The sequence below is a fragment of the Mus caroli genome, chromosome 15 (genome assembly GCF_900094665.2).
Source record: "Mus caroli chromosome 15, CAROLI_EIJ_v1.1, whole genome shotgun sequence".
In the NCBI taxonomy this organism is placed as follows: Eukaryota; Metazoa; Chordata; class Mammalia; order Rodentia; family Muridae; genus Mus; species Mus caroli.
In genome coordinates, this window is record NC_034584.1 from 66,509,280 (window position 1) to 66,526,291 (window position 17,012).

At 47.4% G+C, this 17,012-nt stretch overlaps 1 protein-coding gene across 3 annotated transcripts in view; it reads right to left on the bottom strand.

Moving 5' to 3' along the window:
* Trappc9 (trafficking protein particle complex 9) overlaps positions 1 to 17,012 on the bottom strand; it is a 481,588-nt gene that overhangs the window by 357,720 nt on the left and 106,856 nt on the right. For all 3 annotated transcript variants that reach the window (XM_029469729.1, XM_021182812.2, XM_029469728.1), the window contains 5 exons: positions 16,382 to 16,527; positions 12,332 to 12,417; positions 9,645 to 9,771; positions 5,301 to 5,433; positions 557 to 720 (listed from right to left, as the gene is read on the bottom strand). In XM_029469729.1, coding sequence (XP_029325589.1) covers positions 557 to 720; positions 5,301 to 5,433; positions 9,645 to 9,771; positions 12,332 to 12,417; positions 16,382 to 16,527 — 656 coding nt within the window. The remainder of the gene's footprint in view (positions 1 to 556; positions 721 to 5,300; positions 5,434 to 9,644; positions 9,772 to 12,331; positions 12,418 to 16,381; positions 16,528 to 17,012) is intronic.

A 17,012-nucleotide genomic window follows, 5' to 3' on the forward strand; every position in this document is an offset into this window, starting at 1 on the left:
AGAATGGGAATGGGTGGGTAGGGAAGTGGGGGGGAGGGGGTATGGGGGACTTTTGGGATAGCATTGGAAATGTAATTGAGGAAAATACGTAATAAAAAATATTAAAAATTAAAAAAAAAAAGAAAACTGCTTTTGGCACACAGGAATTCAAAGTGATTGTGACAGCATGTAGAAGACCTATGAGAGTCCAAACCAAACAAAAGCCCAGCATGGAGAGGGGAAGTGGACATGAAGCCCCACCCGCTGTGAGGAGATACTGGCGACCTATAGCTGCTGAGAGAAGGTGCCCCGGGGCCCTGCTCTCTTTGAGTATTTGATGCCCCTTGTAGGCTGGCCATTCTCCAGGCGGTGTCCATATATCCCAGAATATACAGACAGAACAGATTAGACTCAGTGAGTTTTACAAAAAGAAGACGACAAATCAAGTGAGGACTTGGACACTATGGAAAGAGTCATTCGATTTCCTGGTGACTCGTTTCACTTTGGGTAACCAGCGTCAGCTCTCTACAGGGTGTCCTCTGCTGCACAGCACACAGTCAGTCCTCATGCCACCTACCCTTGGTGGTGAGAAGCTTTGAGGTGACCTCCAGCTGCTCCAGAGGCTCCAGTCCAATGTTCTCCAAGGTAACGACCAGCTGCTGGGTTTCTCCGTTGTACAGCTGAACAGACACGTTGGTGGCGATCTCATCACCAGCAGAAGGTTGCAGTGAGCGTGCAGACCTGAAACCACAGAAATGGCACAGCAAGGAGTAAGGGAGGAAGAAAGGAAGACACTGGCAGTGCGCTGGGACCATTCCCACAGGAACACACTGCACTAGCAGCTTACATGCCCTGGCTTTACACACAGAATTTGGGGCTCAGGTGTCACAAACACACAAAACGTGGGGTGAGGCCAAGGTTCAAGGGCATCTCTATCACACAGGAGGAGAGCGCACGGTGAATGTCAACAAGTCTACATGAATTCCGTGAGTGAAGCCTCTCTTATGTTTACTTGTTACAGTCAACACCCTCTTGAATAATCACTTTTTAATGCAGTATCTCACCTCAGAAAAAGTTACAGATTATACTCTTTAAAAAAAATAAATAAACCTGTTAACTCCAAGTCATTCCAATGGGAATCGCTCCCCGCATCCATACCCTTTCTCTAAAGGCTAAAACCCCCCAATCCGTAGACAGATCCCTTTCTCAGCTCTTGGCTCCTGGCTTCCTAAGAACAGGCGATCCAGGTCATCCCACCAGGAGCTGAGACACCAGAGTGTGTCTATGTGCTCTATTGAAGCAGCACAGGATATGAATGCAAGAAAGGTGAGGCAGGTGCCAACTCTGGGAGCTACTGTAAAGGTAGGGAAAGCTGAGGTTGATCCTGAGATGGCAGGAGGGACACCTGTGGTAGCAAGTCCTTCCCTCCTTGTGTGACTGCAGAGGTAAGGAGTTGAGATGACCAGACTAGTGGGCAGGGGACACGGGGCCTTTCCCCAGCAGGCTCTTCCTTCCTGATAACAGCCCTTTGGTCTTAGTCAGGATTTCTATTCCTGCACAAACATCATGACCAAGAAGCAAGCTGGGGAGGAAAGGGTTTATTCAGCTTACACTTCCACATTGCTGTTCATCACCAAAGGAAGTCAGGACTGGAACTCAAGCAGGTAAGAAAGCAGGAGCTGATGCAGAGGCCATGGAGGAATGTTACTTACTGGTTTGCTTCCCCTGGCTTGCTCAGCCTGCTCTCTTATAGAACCCAAGACTACCAGCCCAGGGATGGTCCCACCCACAAGGGGCCTTTCCCCCTTGATCACTAATTGAGAAAATGCCTTACAGTTGGATCTCATGGAGGCATTTCCTCAACTGAAGCTCCTTTCTCTGTGATAACTCCAGCTGTGTCAAGCCGACACACAAAACCAGCCAGTACAATTGCTTTCCCTTGGGACCACCCCCCATCCTTCTCCTGGACTGGACACTGAGGGCCTTTAAGTGTCTGTCTCCTTTTCCACTGGTCTCTGTGGCTCAGAGAGAAATGTTAAATGTTAAATGGTCAGGGGACAAAGAACAGTTGGGACTGAGGCCATGCCTTGGAGCTGTCTGCTGGGAGCACCCACAGGGAACAAAGACAAAACACCTTCCTGGGGCTGCATGTGCTGAGCTGGGTGGGGTGTCCATCCTTCACTGTGGCCAAACCGAAACAATATGCCTGGCGTACCGAACCAAGAACCAAGTGTAACTGTACACTGCTGTTCATCTGCGTTTTACCTATACAGTATAGGAAACTTACAGAGGTACACTGTCTCTGCTGAGACCCCATTTTAAATATCTCTATTTTTCTTAAAGATAAACCTTGATATACTATGTAAGAGCAAACTCTACACCCACCCCTGCTGCCACTGGCAGCTTCTCTCCATGGGCCTGAGTGCCTCTTTCAAACAGTTTACAGAAGAGTCACACACTGTGGCTTCTTTCCCTCAGCATAGTGTTTCTGAGGTCCATCTGTGGCAAAGCAGTATCAGGGGCTAAGGTGTCTTCACCACAGAGCGATCAGGGATCCGGTGTTCAAGTGTGCCTCCTTTTGTGCCTTCGTTAGCTGATGGGCATATGGGTCCTGGCCACTATTTAACTATCAGGTACAAGTTTTGGCAACAGTGTACATGGTCTCTCTCATCTTAGGTCCATTCCCCAGAGGGTAACGGCTGGGTCATTAAACTGATGTTTGATCTTTTAAAAGACTTCCCGATGGCACAGCATTTTACATTTCCATCAGCAGTGCATGAGAGCTCTCGCTCCTGCAACCCCTTCCCAGCCTAGCCCGTGTCTGCCTTCTGATCACAGCCTCCCCGGTGGATGTGAGCTGCCGTCTTGGGGTGGGGGTGTCAGCCCCAGGGAGACTAATGGCTCTGTAACCTTCCCGGCTGCTTATGTTCTCTGCGCATCTTTCAGGCTGAAAGACTTACTGAGATCGTTTGCCGATTTTTTAAATTAGGTTGTTTGTCTTCTTTTCACTGAGTTTTTAAGTTCTCTCTATAGACAGCACTCTATCACATATGTGCTCGGCAAGTTCTTCCTCTCAGCTTGTGGGTTGCCTTTTCATTTTCCTAATGGCATCTTTGGACACACAACCGTTTTTTACTGCGATGAGGTCCCAGTTATCAAGGTTTTATCTTATGGATCCTAACCCAAGGTCAAGAGCCTGTCTTCCTCTAAAAATGTGGGACGTGCAACTCTTGCAATCAGACCCAAGGTCCCTACTGAGTTATCCTTTTCTATTTTGCTTTATGCCCCAGTCACGAGCCCCTCCCTCCTGCCTACACTCCCTTCTTAGCCAGCTGTACACACACACACACACACACACACACACACACACACACACACACTGCCCCTGAGACCCACAGATTCTGCCTCCTCCCTTGACCATCTCGTAGCTGTGCATGGTCGGGCAGGCAGGAAGGCTGCCTGCCATTCTATCCCATTTGACAAGCATGAGGCCAGGGCAGCCACGTTCACTGTTATAGCCCTGTCACCAAGAACACTGCTGGACAAGGGCAAAGGGGCCATCAAACGGTTGGGAAAATCATGAGATGCATTTTACAATAGTGGATATTCATCATGAGTCAACAGGCGAGCGGCTGTGCCCTTCTGAGGAGCATGTGAGACGTACATTTTTGAATCATTTAAAATGACATTTTCTGATCCTGTGCTCTGATCCAGCCTGGTAAGGGTCACTCCCACCCCTCATCAAAGAAACTGTTTTACAGCACATGAAGATCTTCACAGAAAGTCACAACAGGTTAAAAAAAAAAAAAAAAACACAGAGAACAGCTGGTTGTGGGGTGCCTGGCCCCAACTGATACATCTACAACACAACCCTTGTCCTAGAACTCATGAAATGCCTCAGAAGATGGGGTGTAAATATCACAAGAGCCTCAGGACCAAGAAGTTGGCTGTGAGATTGTATCATCCAGATATGACACTGTGACATCACTGCCTAAACAAGACCTGAGAAATGATGCTAGCTGACACAGCAGCGCAGGGTCAGGGGACATCACTGGGCCCCGCTGCTAGATGATGAGTTGTGAAGAGTTCTGAGCACCTACTGACAGCTGAGACAGGGACGATTCATCCCTCCAAGGGAGAAGCCCCCTAATTGGTTACCCAATGCCAAGTAATCAACCCAAAAGGCAGATACGTATAAACTACTAAATGGACTCAGAAGATTGTGTTTATATATTTATTCATCTATATAACAATAACAACTAAAAAAAAAAAAAAAGCCATGAAGGACTGGGACATAGGAGGAACTGGAGAGAGGAGAGGGAAGGGGAGAGATGATGTAAGATTTTAACTTAAAATTTTAAATTACATTTTTAAAAAGAATTTTCAATGTGTGAAAAAGCTTTTGTTACATGTGTGGCTACAAAATAAGCAGAAGCTACCTCAGCCAACCCAAGAATGAGGTTTTTAAAAATCAGGCTGGCTGAGCCACGGCAAGGCACCCTGCTCTGGCCACCCAGGCTTGTTCCCTTTTATGCTTCCGTATAATGCTAAAAACAAACAAAAGAGAAATACTTTTAAAAGAAAGAGAGAAAGAGAGGAAGAGAGAAAGAAAGGGAAAAAAGAAGAAAGAGAGAAAGAGAGGAAGAGAGAAAGAAAGGAAGAAAGAAAGGAAGGAAGAGAAAGAGAAAAAGAAAGAAAGAAAGAAAACCATGTTTTAAAGCCATAATCTCCAATCCACTGCCCCCACCCGTGTGTGTGTGTGTGTGTGTGTGTGTGTGTGTGTGTGTGTGTGTGTGTAGGTCAGAGGTCAACATCAGATGACTTCCTCTATAGCAGTACACTTCTTTTTTTTTTTTGGTAGGGCTCTCAGTGACCATGGAAGTTGCCATTTCAGCCAGGTTGACAACTGAACACCCAGGATCCTCTATCCCCGTCTGGTGTTACAGGCATGTGCCACCAGGCCTGGCTTTTTACATCAGTGCTGGGGATCCAACCTTAGGTCCTCACGCTTGTGCTGCTGAGCCATCTCTCTGGGCCCCAAGAGCTTTTCTTACACCTAAAACACCATAAAACCTAAGCTGGGTTTTGTGATTCTAATTCTAAAGGCTAATTGTACCTTTGCTCTGCTGAGAAAGGCTTCAACTGGGCTCTTATATATTTTTAGAGAACATGTTAACTCTCAGGTCCCTCTGCTGTTTTCCGCCTTACCCAAGTCAGATGAACCCTAACCGTTTGTGCTATTGTGAAGAAATGTATGGCCTAAGAGTGTTCTAAGGTTGCCTTTTTCCAGCCACAGGCCCCAGTGCCCTCAGGCCCCCTACCTGGGCAGCGATGTGCTGATCTGCAGTCTTGGCAAGGCAGGGATGACTTCCACGGTGGAGCCACCCGTCTTCAGTCCCGGAAGGTTGTCCAGAAGGCAGTCGCTGAAGACCCCAAAGACTGTGGTATGGTAACCTATAACACAGTAGAGGGTCTCACACCTCCTGACAAGGCTTGGCCCCTACTGAGGCCACAGAAAAAGCACTAATCCCCCTACTTCCTTACCCGTGTCCTCCTACTGCTCCCTGTACCCCAAAGACCCTGGCTGTCCTTGGACAAAATGAAGCAGAGGACACTGTGCCCTGTTTCCCAAGGTTGGGCAGACCTGGACAAAGGGTCCTTGTAGAGTACTCGCAATCCTCACGGCTCAGCAGTTACTATCTCTGCTCTTTGCTAATGCGCCTTTCAGGTTTCGCATCTCTAACACGATAGTGATAGTTAATATCCTTTCCGAGGCATAATGTGACTTAATGAGCGTTTGAAAGCTACTTTAGGACCTTCTGTTGAGAGATGAAGGTTCAAGAGCCAATTATTGCCATTATAGCTGCTTCATGATGCGGCAACTCGACCACATGAGTGCGAGGACCACAATTTAAGATCAGCACAGGGCCCTCGAAAGAAGATAAGCAATTGAAGTTGTTTACGTAAAGCTTTAAAATGGCTTTTGAAATCTCAAAAGATGATTCTGTAAACAGTACTTGCTTTGTAACAAATGTAAATGATGGCCAGTGGCTAGAAGCCTAGATTGGTAACTTGTATATTACATCCCAGAGGGACAAGAAAGTTATTCCCTAAGAAGGAGAGTCTCCTTCCCTGTCAGCATCATTCTTTCTGTGGGTGGAGCAACTCTAGGCATCTCATTCCAGCTGCCGCAGCCACGCCCACCCCTTGCACAGCCACGCCCACTCTCTACCACAGCCACACCCACTCCCAGGCACAGCCACACCCCTCTTTAGTACAACAACTACATACACTCTATCACAGGAGACCCACACACTCCCTCTGATCCAGCAGCTGCATCCTTCCCAGACACAGCAGCCAAATCTCTCCCTGACACAGCAGCCACACCCCTCCCTGACACTGAAGCCATACCCATCCCACAGCTGCCACACCCGTCCCTGACATAGCAACCACACCAATCTCTGACAGAAAAGCCCCCTGACACAGTAGCCACTTGCTTCCTTCCCACTCAGAGCCCCTCAAAGTCTTCCTGTGGTGTTTAGTTTCTTCCCAGGAGCTCCCATGTGCACTAATACGTTCATGCTTTCCTCTGTATAGAACCTGATATGATTTTGTCTATTAAGTGCTCATTACTTTATAATTCTTAAATACAATCAGTCATTTTCCTTTGTTTAAGACATAGCCAGTGCTAAAAGCATAGCCACATAAACTCTAGTCTGGGGACAGTGTTCAGTGCAAGTGACGATGATATAAGCTACCCAGGCAGCTAAGGCTCACCAAAAGTAGGCACTGACCCAAGGATAACCCCTGGAGGGCCTGCTCCCAGGCTCTCACACTCACTGAGTTACACTAGCTTGTCTTGTCCCTGGACCACCCATTCGTGCCTTACTCTATTCACAACTCTACCCGTGTCTTCCCCACCTGGTCCCTGAGGACAGATGCTAGGTCTTTTAAGATCTACCCCACAGACTGTGCTCAGGTGGCTTGGAAGCCTGTCTGACGAGTTTGCCCTCTGTACAAATACAGCAGCTAACGCCAAAGCTACACTAGACAGTAGTAGGTGAGCTGCAGGATGATTCACAAGGCCTCCATGACGCCCATCTCCTTTCAGCCCCCTTACTACCTACCCCCACCCTGACTACCTCTATCTAACCACCCCACCCCCAGATATGCCCAGACTCAGACCGGAGAAGCTGCTGTCTCAGACCGGAGAAGCTGCTCTCTCTGCCTGGAACCCATCTATACATTGGTTCCATCCTGCTTCCAACTGCCCACTCCTGGTGGACCTTATAAGATCAGAGACATGGCTAAGGCAGGTCTCCACTGTCCACCTCCCTGCTTGGTCCCCAGCATCCCTAGTTCTCACACACCCATCTCAATCCATTCCAGCACTTGCTGAGATACAGCTAACTGTCCAGCAGGCAACATCTTTCCCAGACAATATATGCTACTGAGCAATAGTTAAGGCTGCCAAGGCAAAGAGAGAAGCCACCCCTGGTGCCATGGAAACTAAGATATACTGAGTGTCATGGGAACATCATGGGGACCAAACCAGGATGACAGGCTAAGGAAGAACGTTTTCCCAGAGAACTGGTTGAGGCTCAGATGCCTCAAAAACAAATCCATATAAGGTTCAGATAACAAGTGTACTACAGGTACCATCAGGAACCCTGTAACATCCAAGTCTTTTCTAGAGGGAAGATAAGGATAGGGGGTGGAGGTGCTCCAGGCTCAGGAATATGCCTTGAAACAAGACTGATAAGAGCTGATAAGGGCCTCAATATGGGAGGTGGGCCATCAGCAAGTAGGCTGAAGACAGAAAAGGCCAGTCCTTATGCTCTGTGATAAACCCTGCAAGAGAGCCATGACATGAGACCAACCACATACACGACAGGAAATAGTGAGTCTCATATTGTAGTGAGAATTTCGGTTTCTTTAAAAACCCAGTTATGTTATGTGAATATGTTATTGTTTTAATGCCAGGTGTGAGATACAGGGCTGCTTCAGATTGCCTGCAGCCACTATGACTGTCTCGTGCTCTAGGAGGGGCATGAGTTTTGCCAGCTGCAGTCAGCTTATGTTTGGAATTTTGGGGTGTCTAGAGAGGATATAAATGGGAGAGCCCCCAAGAGGGCCTGTGCTTCCTGCTGCTTCCCCTGCTGCTTCTGGTTGCTGTTGTTGTCGTTTGCCAAGTGGTTCTGAGCAAGGAAAGGAGAAGAGGAGACTGGATATCCTGAAGATAAGAATTAGACCTGCCCAAAAAACCTGACACCTCTAATCAGCAGGGAGTGTCTAAAGAGGTCTGCATCCCCTACTCCTCTGACATTTCTTGCCTATACCTAGATTGGAGGGTTGGAAAGGATTGGGGTAGAGAAGGGTGGTAGGAATAAGAACCCAATAAAATAGCGAGAGAGAGAGAGAGAGAGAGAGAGAGAGAGAGAGAGACAGAGTCAGAGACAGAGACAGAGACAGAGACAGAGACAGGGAGGGAGGGAGGGAGGGAGAGAGAGCGAGCGAGCCTCTATGGTACAGTATTAACAATGATGTCTGGGAGCTGGTTAGGGTAATGGTGTACAAAGACACTTCACTGGGATGGGAGCCTCTAGGAGAAAGGCTGTTTTCGGGAGGAGAGGTGGGGGGTGGTGTCCTGGTGTGACATGGTGTATAGGAAGAGTTCACAGGACCTCCAAGGAGATGGCAAGCAGCAGGGGTGTCCCTAAGGAACACCAGAAGCATGCATGGCAGGACTAAAGGCAAGAAGAGGTCCCTAGGCTTGGAAGGGTCGTGAAGCAAGAAGAATGGGAGGAAATAAGAAAGGTAGAGATGAAGACTCCAGGGACGGGGTCCAGGGAAATGGCTTGGTAGGTAAAGGTGCTTCCCATGCAAGCCTGGAGCCTGAGTTTAATCTAGAACACACATAAAGTCAGCAGGAGAGACCTGTCATCTCAGCTCCCCATGCATCCCATGGCATCTGTGCTACTCATCCCATGCACACGCACACAGTCACGAACACTGAGAAGAAAGGAAGATCAGAGTCAGGGCCAGGGGAGGGCAGGGAAGATGATAATGAAGGGAGGAAGCCAGGGAACTGAGAAGCCCTACAGGGCAGGGCTTCAGGAATACAGCATGCAGAAACTGAGACTGAACAAGACCAGGGAGGAGGCACCATGCCAAAGCTGACCTCTGTACAAGATCAGGAAAAGACTAAACAATGGGCCCAGCTTCAGCCAGAAAAGAACTGCTCTAGACCCTGGTGACAAGAGTTCTGATAAGCGTCAAGAGCTGAATAGACAATGTAAGGCATCAAGAAACCACGGCAGAGGTGGATGGTGGAGGCTGCAGGGACATACAGAGCTCTAAAGGGGCACAGTGGCTCTGGAGAGGATGTGGTCGCACTGAAAGAAGCTGAGTCCATGTTGTCCCAAAGGAGAAAAGCAAAGATGCGGCAAGGGAAACCAGACAAGCCAAGGCACAGGACTGACTCTGCTCCCCACAGCAGCACATCGGGTACCTGGCACATAGCAAAACCAACTTTTTCGCATCATTTCACTTTGGAAATGAATGCTATAATGTCATTATCATTTAGCTGGTTAGGATCTGGGTCAGGTGACCAGCTCTGGTGATCTGCATCAGTGATGCAGAAACCACGGAGGAAGTCTCCTTACCATTCACAGTGATCATTCCTGTAGTCTGTGGGACTCCGACCAGCGTCACCGGGTACAAACCAGATTCTGCAGGGAGGGAAAGCGCTGCAGGAAGAGACTCGAACTCCACTCCACTGGTGAGAAGCCCCTGCAGGAAGTGAAGGAGCATGGTGAGGAAGCACAGCCCTGACCCATGCTGGATGGCCACCCACTAACAAACACTGTGGCATGCACTGCAGAAACCATGGGAACGAAAAGTCCAGCAGCATTTCAAAACCCCTCAGAGAACATCAAGGGAGACAGGTACGATCTGGGCACTGGGAGCCAGTATCATCATCTGATTCCTTTGCTTTGCTGTTTTGTCAAATGAGAAGGCAGACCCAAAGAAAAGTCAACAAATATTGTGTTTCACACACAAAAGGAAAAGAGTGTAGAAGCTGATTTCACACCGGGGCATCTGTGAATTATTTGTTTGTCTCACTGAAGAGCAGGCTCTGAGCTTGCTAGTGAACCACACGAGTCCCCAGCCTCAAGAAGCTGCCCCGTGACAGGCCATAGTGCAGAGACAGCAGCCCTAAAGGAGATTCCAGTCAGTGCCAAAGGGACATCTGTTCGCAAAGGCAAAGTCATGACCATTACCACCCCCTGGAATCCATGTTGAACCCTGAATAAGCAAGTATGGTCAGCAAAGAGGCAAAGGCCAGAGGAAGTTTAAACAGCACAGGCATTGTTGTGAGCTATCAAAAATAAAACAAAACACAAAAACTGGAAAGGGAAAAGAAGGAAATAGCATTAACAAGACCATAAACATCTTGGAGTAAATTCCAAAATGTTGTGCAAGATTCCATGGCAGATACTGAACACGACCAAAACAAAGAGGACCTCAACAGAGAAAGAATTCCGAGATTCTCCCAAGCGGATGGTTCTCCGCAGGACAGTGGTCAAAATGGGAGGAACTCACCTTGGATACACTGACCAGGAGTGGGTGGGTGCACAGACTCGTGAGCACTACTCACAACAGAAGGAAGTATGCCAGCATCAAAAGTAGGGGTGCAGGGAGGGACCCTGGGGGAACAGGCTGGGATAGCAGAAGTGTGAACCACAGGAGTTTATGTGTACACACACGGTGCACAGAGAAAAGAAAGCATGTGCATGTATGCCCACACTTACACACCCTTCCCCAGCTCTGTCTTCAGAGAATACCAGAAGCCAAAGCACTCTGGTAGCATCCAATGATGTACGTGTGGTGTGGATAGACGTCATGGGTAAGAGTAGAAGAAAAGCCAACTATATGGCTGTTGTCCCTAAGCAAAACACATGGACACTTAACTTATGTTCAAGCTAACTAAAGCCAAATGGCAGTTGCTAATACACCCTCAGAGTAGGTAGTGAATATATTAGAGTTTATGCCTAAAATGATTCATAAATAAATATTTTCAGTTTCTGACACCAAGTGGTGGGCTATCTCCAAGTAGAGTTTTGAGTTATAGATTTTTTACTCTTAATATTTTACAATAAGCATATATTTTTAATGTGCTTATCATGAAAATAATGAAAGCAATTTTTTAAAGACTTGTTTTTTTAAATAAGCCAGGCATACTAAACATTTCTTGAATCCCAGCACTTGGGAGGCACAGGCAGGTAGAGTGCTGTGAGTTCAAGCCCAGCCAGTTACATAGTGAGCCTTTGTCTAAAAGACAAAAAGAAAGGGGTGGGGGGAGAGAAAGATAAATAGATAGATGTGGAGAGGCAACAGCAGCCCTTGGACAGCAGCAATAGATTCTCACAGAGGGCAGGGCAGATAGCCCAGCAATGAGTAAGTTTATCAAGCAAGAAAGAGGTCCAGAGTTTGGGCCCCAGAACCCACACCATACCAGGTGAATGTGAAAGCTAACGTTTAACTCCAGCCTCAGAAAGGGATCCTTGGAGCAAGATGGCTAGTTAGACATTGGCAAGCTCTGGATTTGATGAGGAGATCCTGCCTCAAAGAATTAAGGTTGCCGGGCAGTGGTGGCACACACCTTTAATCCCAGCACTCAGGGGGCAGAGACAGGTGGATCTCTGAGTTCAAGGCCACCCTGTTCTATAGAATGAGTTCCAGGACAGCCAGGGCTACACAAAGAAACCATGTCTCTAAAAACCAAATAGAAACAAAATTGAGGTGAAAGAGCAATGGGGAAGAGCCTCACCACCAAGCTGGGCCCTCCACATGCACACTGCACATATCCCTGTGCACACATGAGAGGGAAAGCCCTAAAGAAGGATCCATAGAACAGGCCTAGCCTGTCCCATGTGATGAGGTTATATACATCTCCTTCCCTCACCACACAAGTTGGTGAGCTGTTCTGAGGAGCATGACTGACTACATAGTGATCATCAAGAGGGTGGGGTCAGAGCCATGCAGTGCAAAATTTCTTTTCTTACTAAACCACAGCCTGTACTAAACCTTGAGCCCTGACCTCCAGATGACTATTTCAAATCTATATTCAATCAATTAAGATCAATGTGTACCTTAAACTGAAGGCTTACTTGTAAATGAGTGCCAAGCAAAGATACTAAAATGACAAAGCACAGCCTCTGCACACAGGATATCCAGAGACCTCACCTAACCAGAAATAAAATCAAGTGGATGTCAGTGGATGTATATGCCCGACATTAAGCACTACTCAGTGATAATAGATTTAGGTCAAATGTCTGGTTGCACGTACCATGTTTTCCACACGGAGCTCAAATGGCATTGGGTTGTAGACCATCAGCTGAACTTCACACACATCTCCTTGAACCCACTGGAAATCTACAAAACACATAGAGAAGATCTCCAAGGTGAGTTGGTACCATTGCTCTTCTCGGTTTGTTGCTGTGTCTGTTTATCTGGGGAGCATAGTAATGGGCCACACACTTGCCTTGGCATGAGCAGTTCACACTGAGTTCCCTCTGCAGCTAGGAAACATAGCAGACCAGTGATGATGGCTATGGTGGTGACCAGTGCTTCTCTGGGCAGGTACAGGGGCCTCTTGCAAGAGGCCCAGAGCATGACTTCTCTATGTCCCCTAAAACCTGGTTAGACATACTCCTGATTTATTGCAACAACCTGCTTTGGGGCATGCACAACTGCCCCAAAGGTCTCTGAATAGCCACCACTGAGAAATATTCTCTCACTTGATCTAGAACAACCCTGAGTCAGGTTCTAAAGTCCCACTCCACAGATGATACAACTGGAGCCCAGGGTGGTACTATCAGTACCCGAAGTCACCTAATAGGAAGTAAGAGCTTCAGGGCCAGGCTACAGTAGCACCCAGAATGACCCCTGACAGCCCTGGCCTGTCCAGGCCACTACTTTGCCCCTGGGGCAGTGATTGATATCAGCACAAGACCTTACAAAGACATGAAGTCCTAGTGCAAATGACATCATTCCCAAGAAGGTGTGGTGGCTTTGGTCTGGAATGTTGTTCCTCAAGGAGGTTGAAGCAGGGGCATCAAGACAAAAGATCCTGTCTTAAAACAAAGAAGCCAGGAGATTCTGCACCCTATTGTGCTCCAGCCCTGCACCCTGGCTGTCCAACTTCCTCTAGACTGCCCTTTGTGGGTGCCATCTGGATCAGTGGTAAGCTTTCTTTCCTTTAAGAACTGGTTAGGAAAGGCATTGTCTAGATAAAATGTCAGAGGGGAATTATGGAAGCTGGGGTAGTGCTGGATCAGATGAAATGTGGGACCATTTACTCAGATGAGTAAGAATCTGGTGACAGAAAGAGAGCATTAAGCAAGCATGGTGCTTCTCGGCACAGGGCACACCTCCACTGGCTACCTAGGTTGGACATCAATGAAGCTGGTTCAGCTGCACTTTCCCCAATTCAGCCATAAAAAGTTGTTGAAGCTTCCTTTTATGAAAATAGTCTATATCTGCAGAAGAGACTGAGGCAAACACTGTTTAGCCAGCAGGCTTGTCCAAACCATGTGCAGCCCAACACAGCATCATAAACTTACTTAAAATATTAGGAGATTTTTGGTTGGTTGGTTGGTTTGGTTTGGTTTGATTTGGCTTGGATTCTTGTTTTGGTTTGTTTTGCTTTGCTTTCTTTGTTTGGAATGGGGAACTCAACTGGGAGGCTCTCAAGGGTGAACTTTGTAGATAACAATGTTGTGTTAGAGTGCCGGGAGACGAGACAGGCTGACCAACTCCAGCAGTTTGCACAGCTGTAGGCCACATGTGCCAGCGTCCATGTTTTCAGGCACAGGAGAGTGAACCCTTCTCCTGGATGCCAAGCAAGTGCTCTAACAAACAAGCTATGTTTCAACTCCAAATGTACATTTTTGAGTGGAAAATGTAGCTTCTATTCTATAGCTTCTAATGCCCTTACTGGAACGAGACTGATTACTGAGTCCACACTGGAGGCCTGAAGACTAGGAATCTTTGGTTTAAATTCCAAATGTTTTTAAGTACTAGGAGTTACTGTAGCATCAGAGTGGTAGTGGATCTTAGAGATGTCCTTGAGGGTTGAAGGGAGGGGTCCTGAGAACACTGTCCAACTCCTTGTCTACCTCTGTGTCTGTCTGTGGGCCCGTGTGGCTGTTTCATGAGCTCTGCACTCTACAGAGAGACCACTGTCCAGATACCAAGGTGGAGCATGGCAGGATTTAGAGTCTCCTAGAATTTTTGTTTGTTTTGAGACAAGGTCTTGTTTTTAAGTAGTCTGGCTACATGGGGCAATGGAGAAGTCAGTGAGCCAGTGCAGGAGGATGTCATCCTGTGCCTCCAATGAGATGGAGGGAGCCACTGTCATCAGAGGCTGCTCTCGGGCCCAATGCATTGCAAAGGGACAACTGCCTCTCTCTTCCTCCTTACAGTGCATGCTGAGTGGGAAAAGCCATCTGCCCTCCCTTGTTATCAAGTACACCTAATTGAACACTTCCTGTCACCACCATAAGCTCTCCGGAGCAAAGGAGCAGTGGTAAGGGACCTATGTCAGGAGCTGACTTTCTCTGGGGGGAGGCTGTTCACTGTGGAGTCCTAGATATCCTGAGACTTGCTTTGTAGACCAGGCTGGCCTTAAACTCAGAAATCTGCCATGAGCTGATGGTGGTGGCACACACCTTTAATCCCAGCACTTGGAAGGCAGAGGCAGGCAGATTTCTGAGTTTGAGGCCAGCCTGGTCTACAGAGTGAGTTCCAGGACAGCCAGGGCTACACAGAGAAACCCTGTCTTGACAAAACCAAAATAATAATAATAATAATAATAAAATTTAAAAAAAAAAGAAGAAAAAGAAATCTGCTTACCTCTGCCTCCCACATGCTGGAACCAAAGGCATGTGCCACCATGCCTGGCTTGGCGCTGACTTTCAAAACCAAAGACCAAGATGGAATTTCAAAGACTCAACACACATTCACAGGAATTCGCCAGCACTCAGTATCAGCTGCCTTCTCTTGAAACATTAGCCCATAGCTCTCTTTACTTCCTTCTTAATTGCTCTCACACTCTCTATGAGACAAGCTCTTACACAGCCCAGGCTAGCCTCCAACTCACTATGTAGCCAAGGAAGGCTTCAAACTTCTGGTCCACCTATGCCCTCCTCCCAAGATCTGAAGTTACCAATGCGGATGACCACGCAGTACAATCCATGCTTGGGATCCAACCCCAGCTTTATGAATGCTAGGTGGACACACCAGCTCCTCCTGCTCCTCTCTCATTTCCTCTGTGAACACTTATAGAACATGCAGAGCCAAACCAGGGCAGGCTACCCTGCTATCTCAAAACAAGGTCACTCTATGCCTGCCTCAGCTTCCCAGAGTCTATGGGCTCTGCTCTAGGATTCCTGGGTAATACCAGGAACAGCTTTTAACAGCCCTACAACTTTCAACACCTTACTTGCAACTTACCCTGATCTTACCTACACAAACTAGACAGGAAAATGTGTTGGTAGTAGAGAATTGTTCTCATATATAAAGTACCCAATAAGCCAGGCGTGGTGGCACACTCCTTTAATCTCAGCACTCGAGAGGCAGAGGCAGGCATTCGAGGCCAGTCGAGAAACCCTGTCTCAGAAAAAAAAAAAAGTACCCAACAGTTGAAAATACCCTAAAACAAACAAACAAAAACATTTAACTAGCCAGGAATGTTGAGGCATGCCTATAATACTGGCTCAAAAGAGGCAGAGAGAGCTAGAGTCCAAGGCTAGCCTAGACTACATAATGAATTTGAGACAAGCCTAGGCTACATGGTAAGACCCCAATTCAAGAAAATATAAGCACATTGCACATGTTCCACCTATCAAATATCACAGCCTTACCTAGCCTCCTTAAGGTGGTCACAATAATTATAACAGCCTACACTGGAGCAGATCCATCCAACACAAAGTCTATTGCAGAACAAAGAGCTTAACGCACTAATATCACAATGGCTTAGACATGGAGTGAGTATGCCTACAGGTTCAACTTTAGTTACCACTGGATGACTGTGACCTTTGGAGGGAGTGACAAGGACCAGTGTGGAGCCCCTGCGACTGGACCATGTGATAGTAACCAGTAAACAAACACACATACGTGTCCCCTATCTCTAACATGTGATACCTCAGGTCTTTACGGCTTCTAGATCATCTATGACTCATCTTCCATTAAATACGTTCCTAAAAATTAGATCAATGAGCAACTGCCAGCTTAAGGTAACACGTGAAATAAGTTTCCAGGAGAGTATAAACACACACAAGAGCATACAACTGTCTGCACACACAGGAAAACCGGTTAGAAGCAGACTGTGGCCCACCTATTTTTTTGTTGCGTTCTTCTCCACGGTTGTGTGCGATGATTGGCGAATAGATGAAGGGGCTCTTGGTGGACATGCTCTGGCCCAGCAAGCTTTTCACCTTCTGGGGCCTCAGGCTGGTGGGGAGACTCAGCAGCTTCACGCACCTATCATTGTGAACAGAGCACAGGCACTTGCTGTCAGGACACCCACTCTGGACCACATATAAGAAACTGCTGACCAGGAAACAAGATGCGCTGAAGGGAAGGAAGAGCTCCCACAGGATCAGACCAGGTAGCAGAATAAACATCCCAACCCAGGAGGCCAGGAAGGGGAGGGAGGTCCTTCCCAGGCTGGGGCTCGACACAGCCTTTTGTCACCTTCTCCACACAAAGGCGTTCATGAGTTAGAAGCATTCACGATAACTTTAGAATCAACAAAACAAGTCAATGCCACGTTAAGGCAAGAAAAGCCTGCAGTTCCCTCAGATGAGTCAAGTTTGAATTCTCACTTCATCCCAGGCATCTGTCATCTGGATTTGTGTTTTCTGATTTATTTGTGTGAGTCTGATCTGTGCCATTTGCCTGTGTCCCTAAAGGTCTTTGCTCTGTATCTATTGAATAGCGCAGAAAGCATCATATGGGGAGGAGTG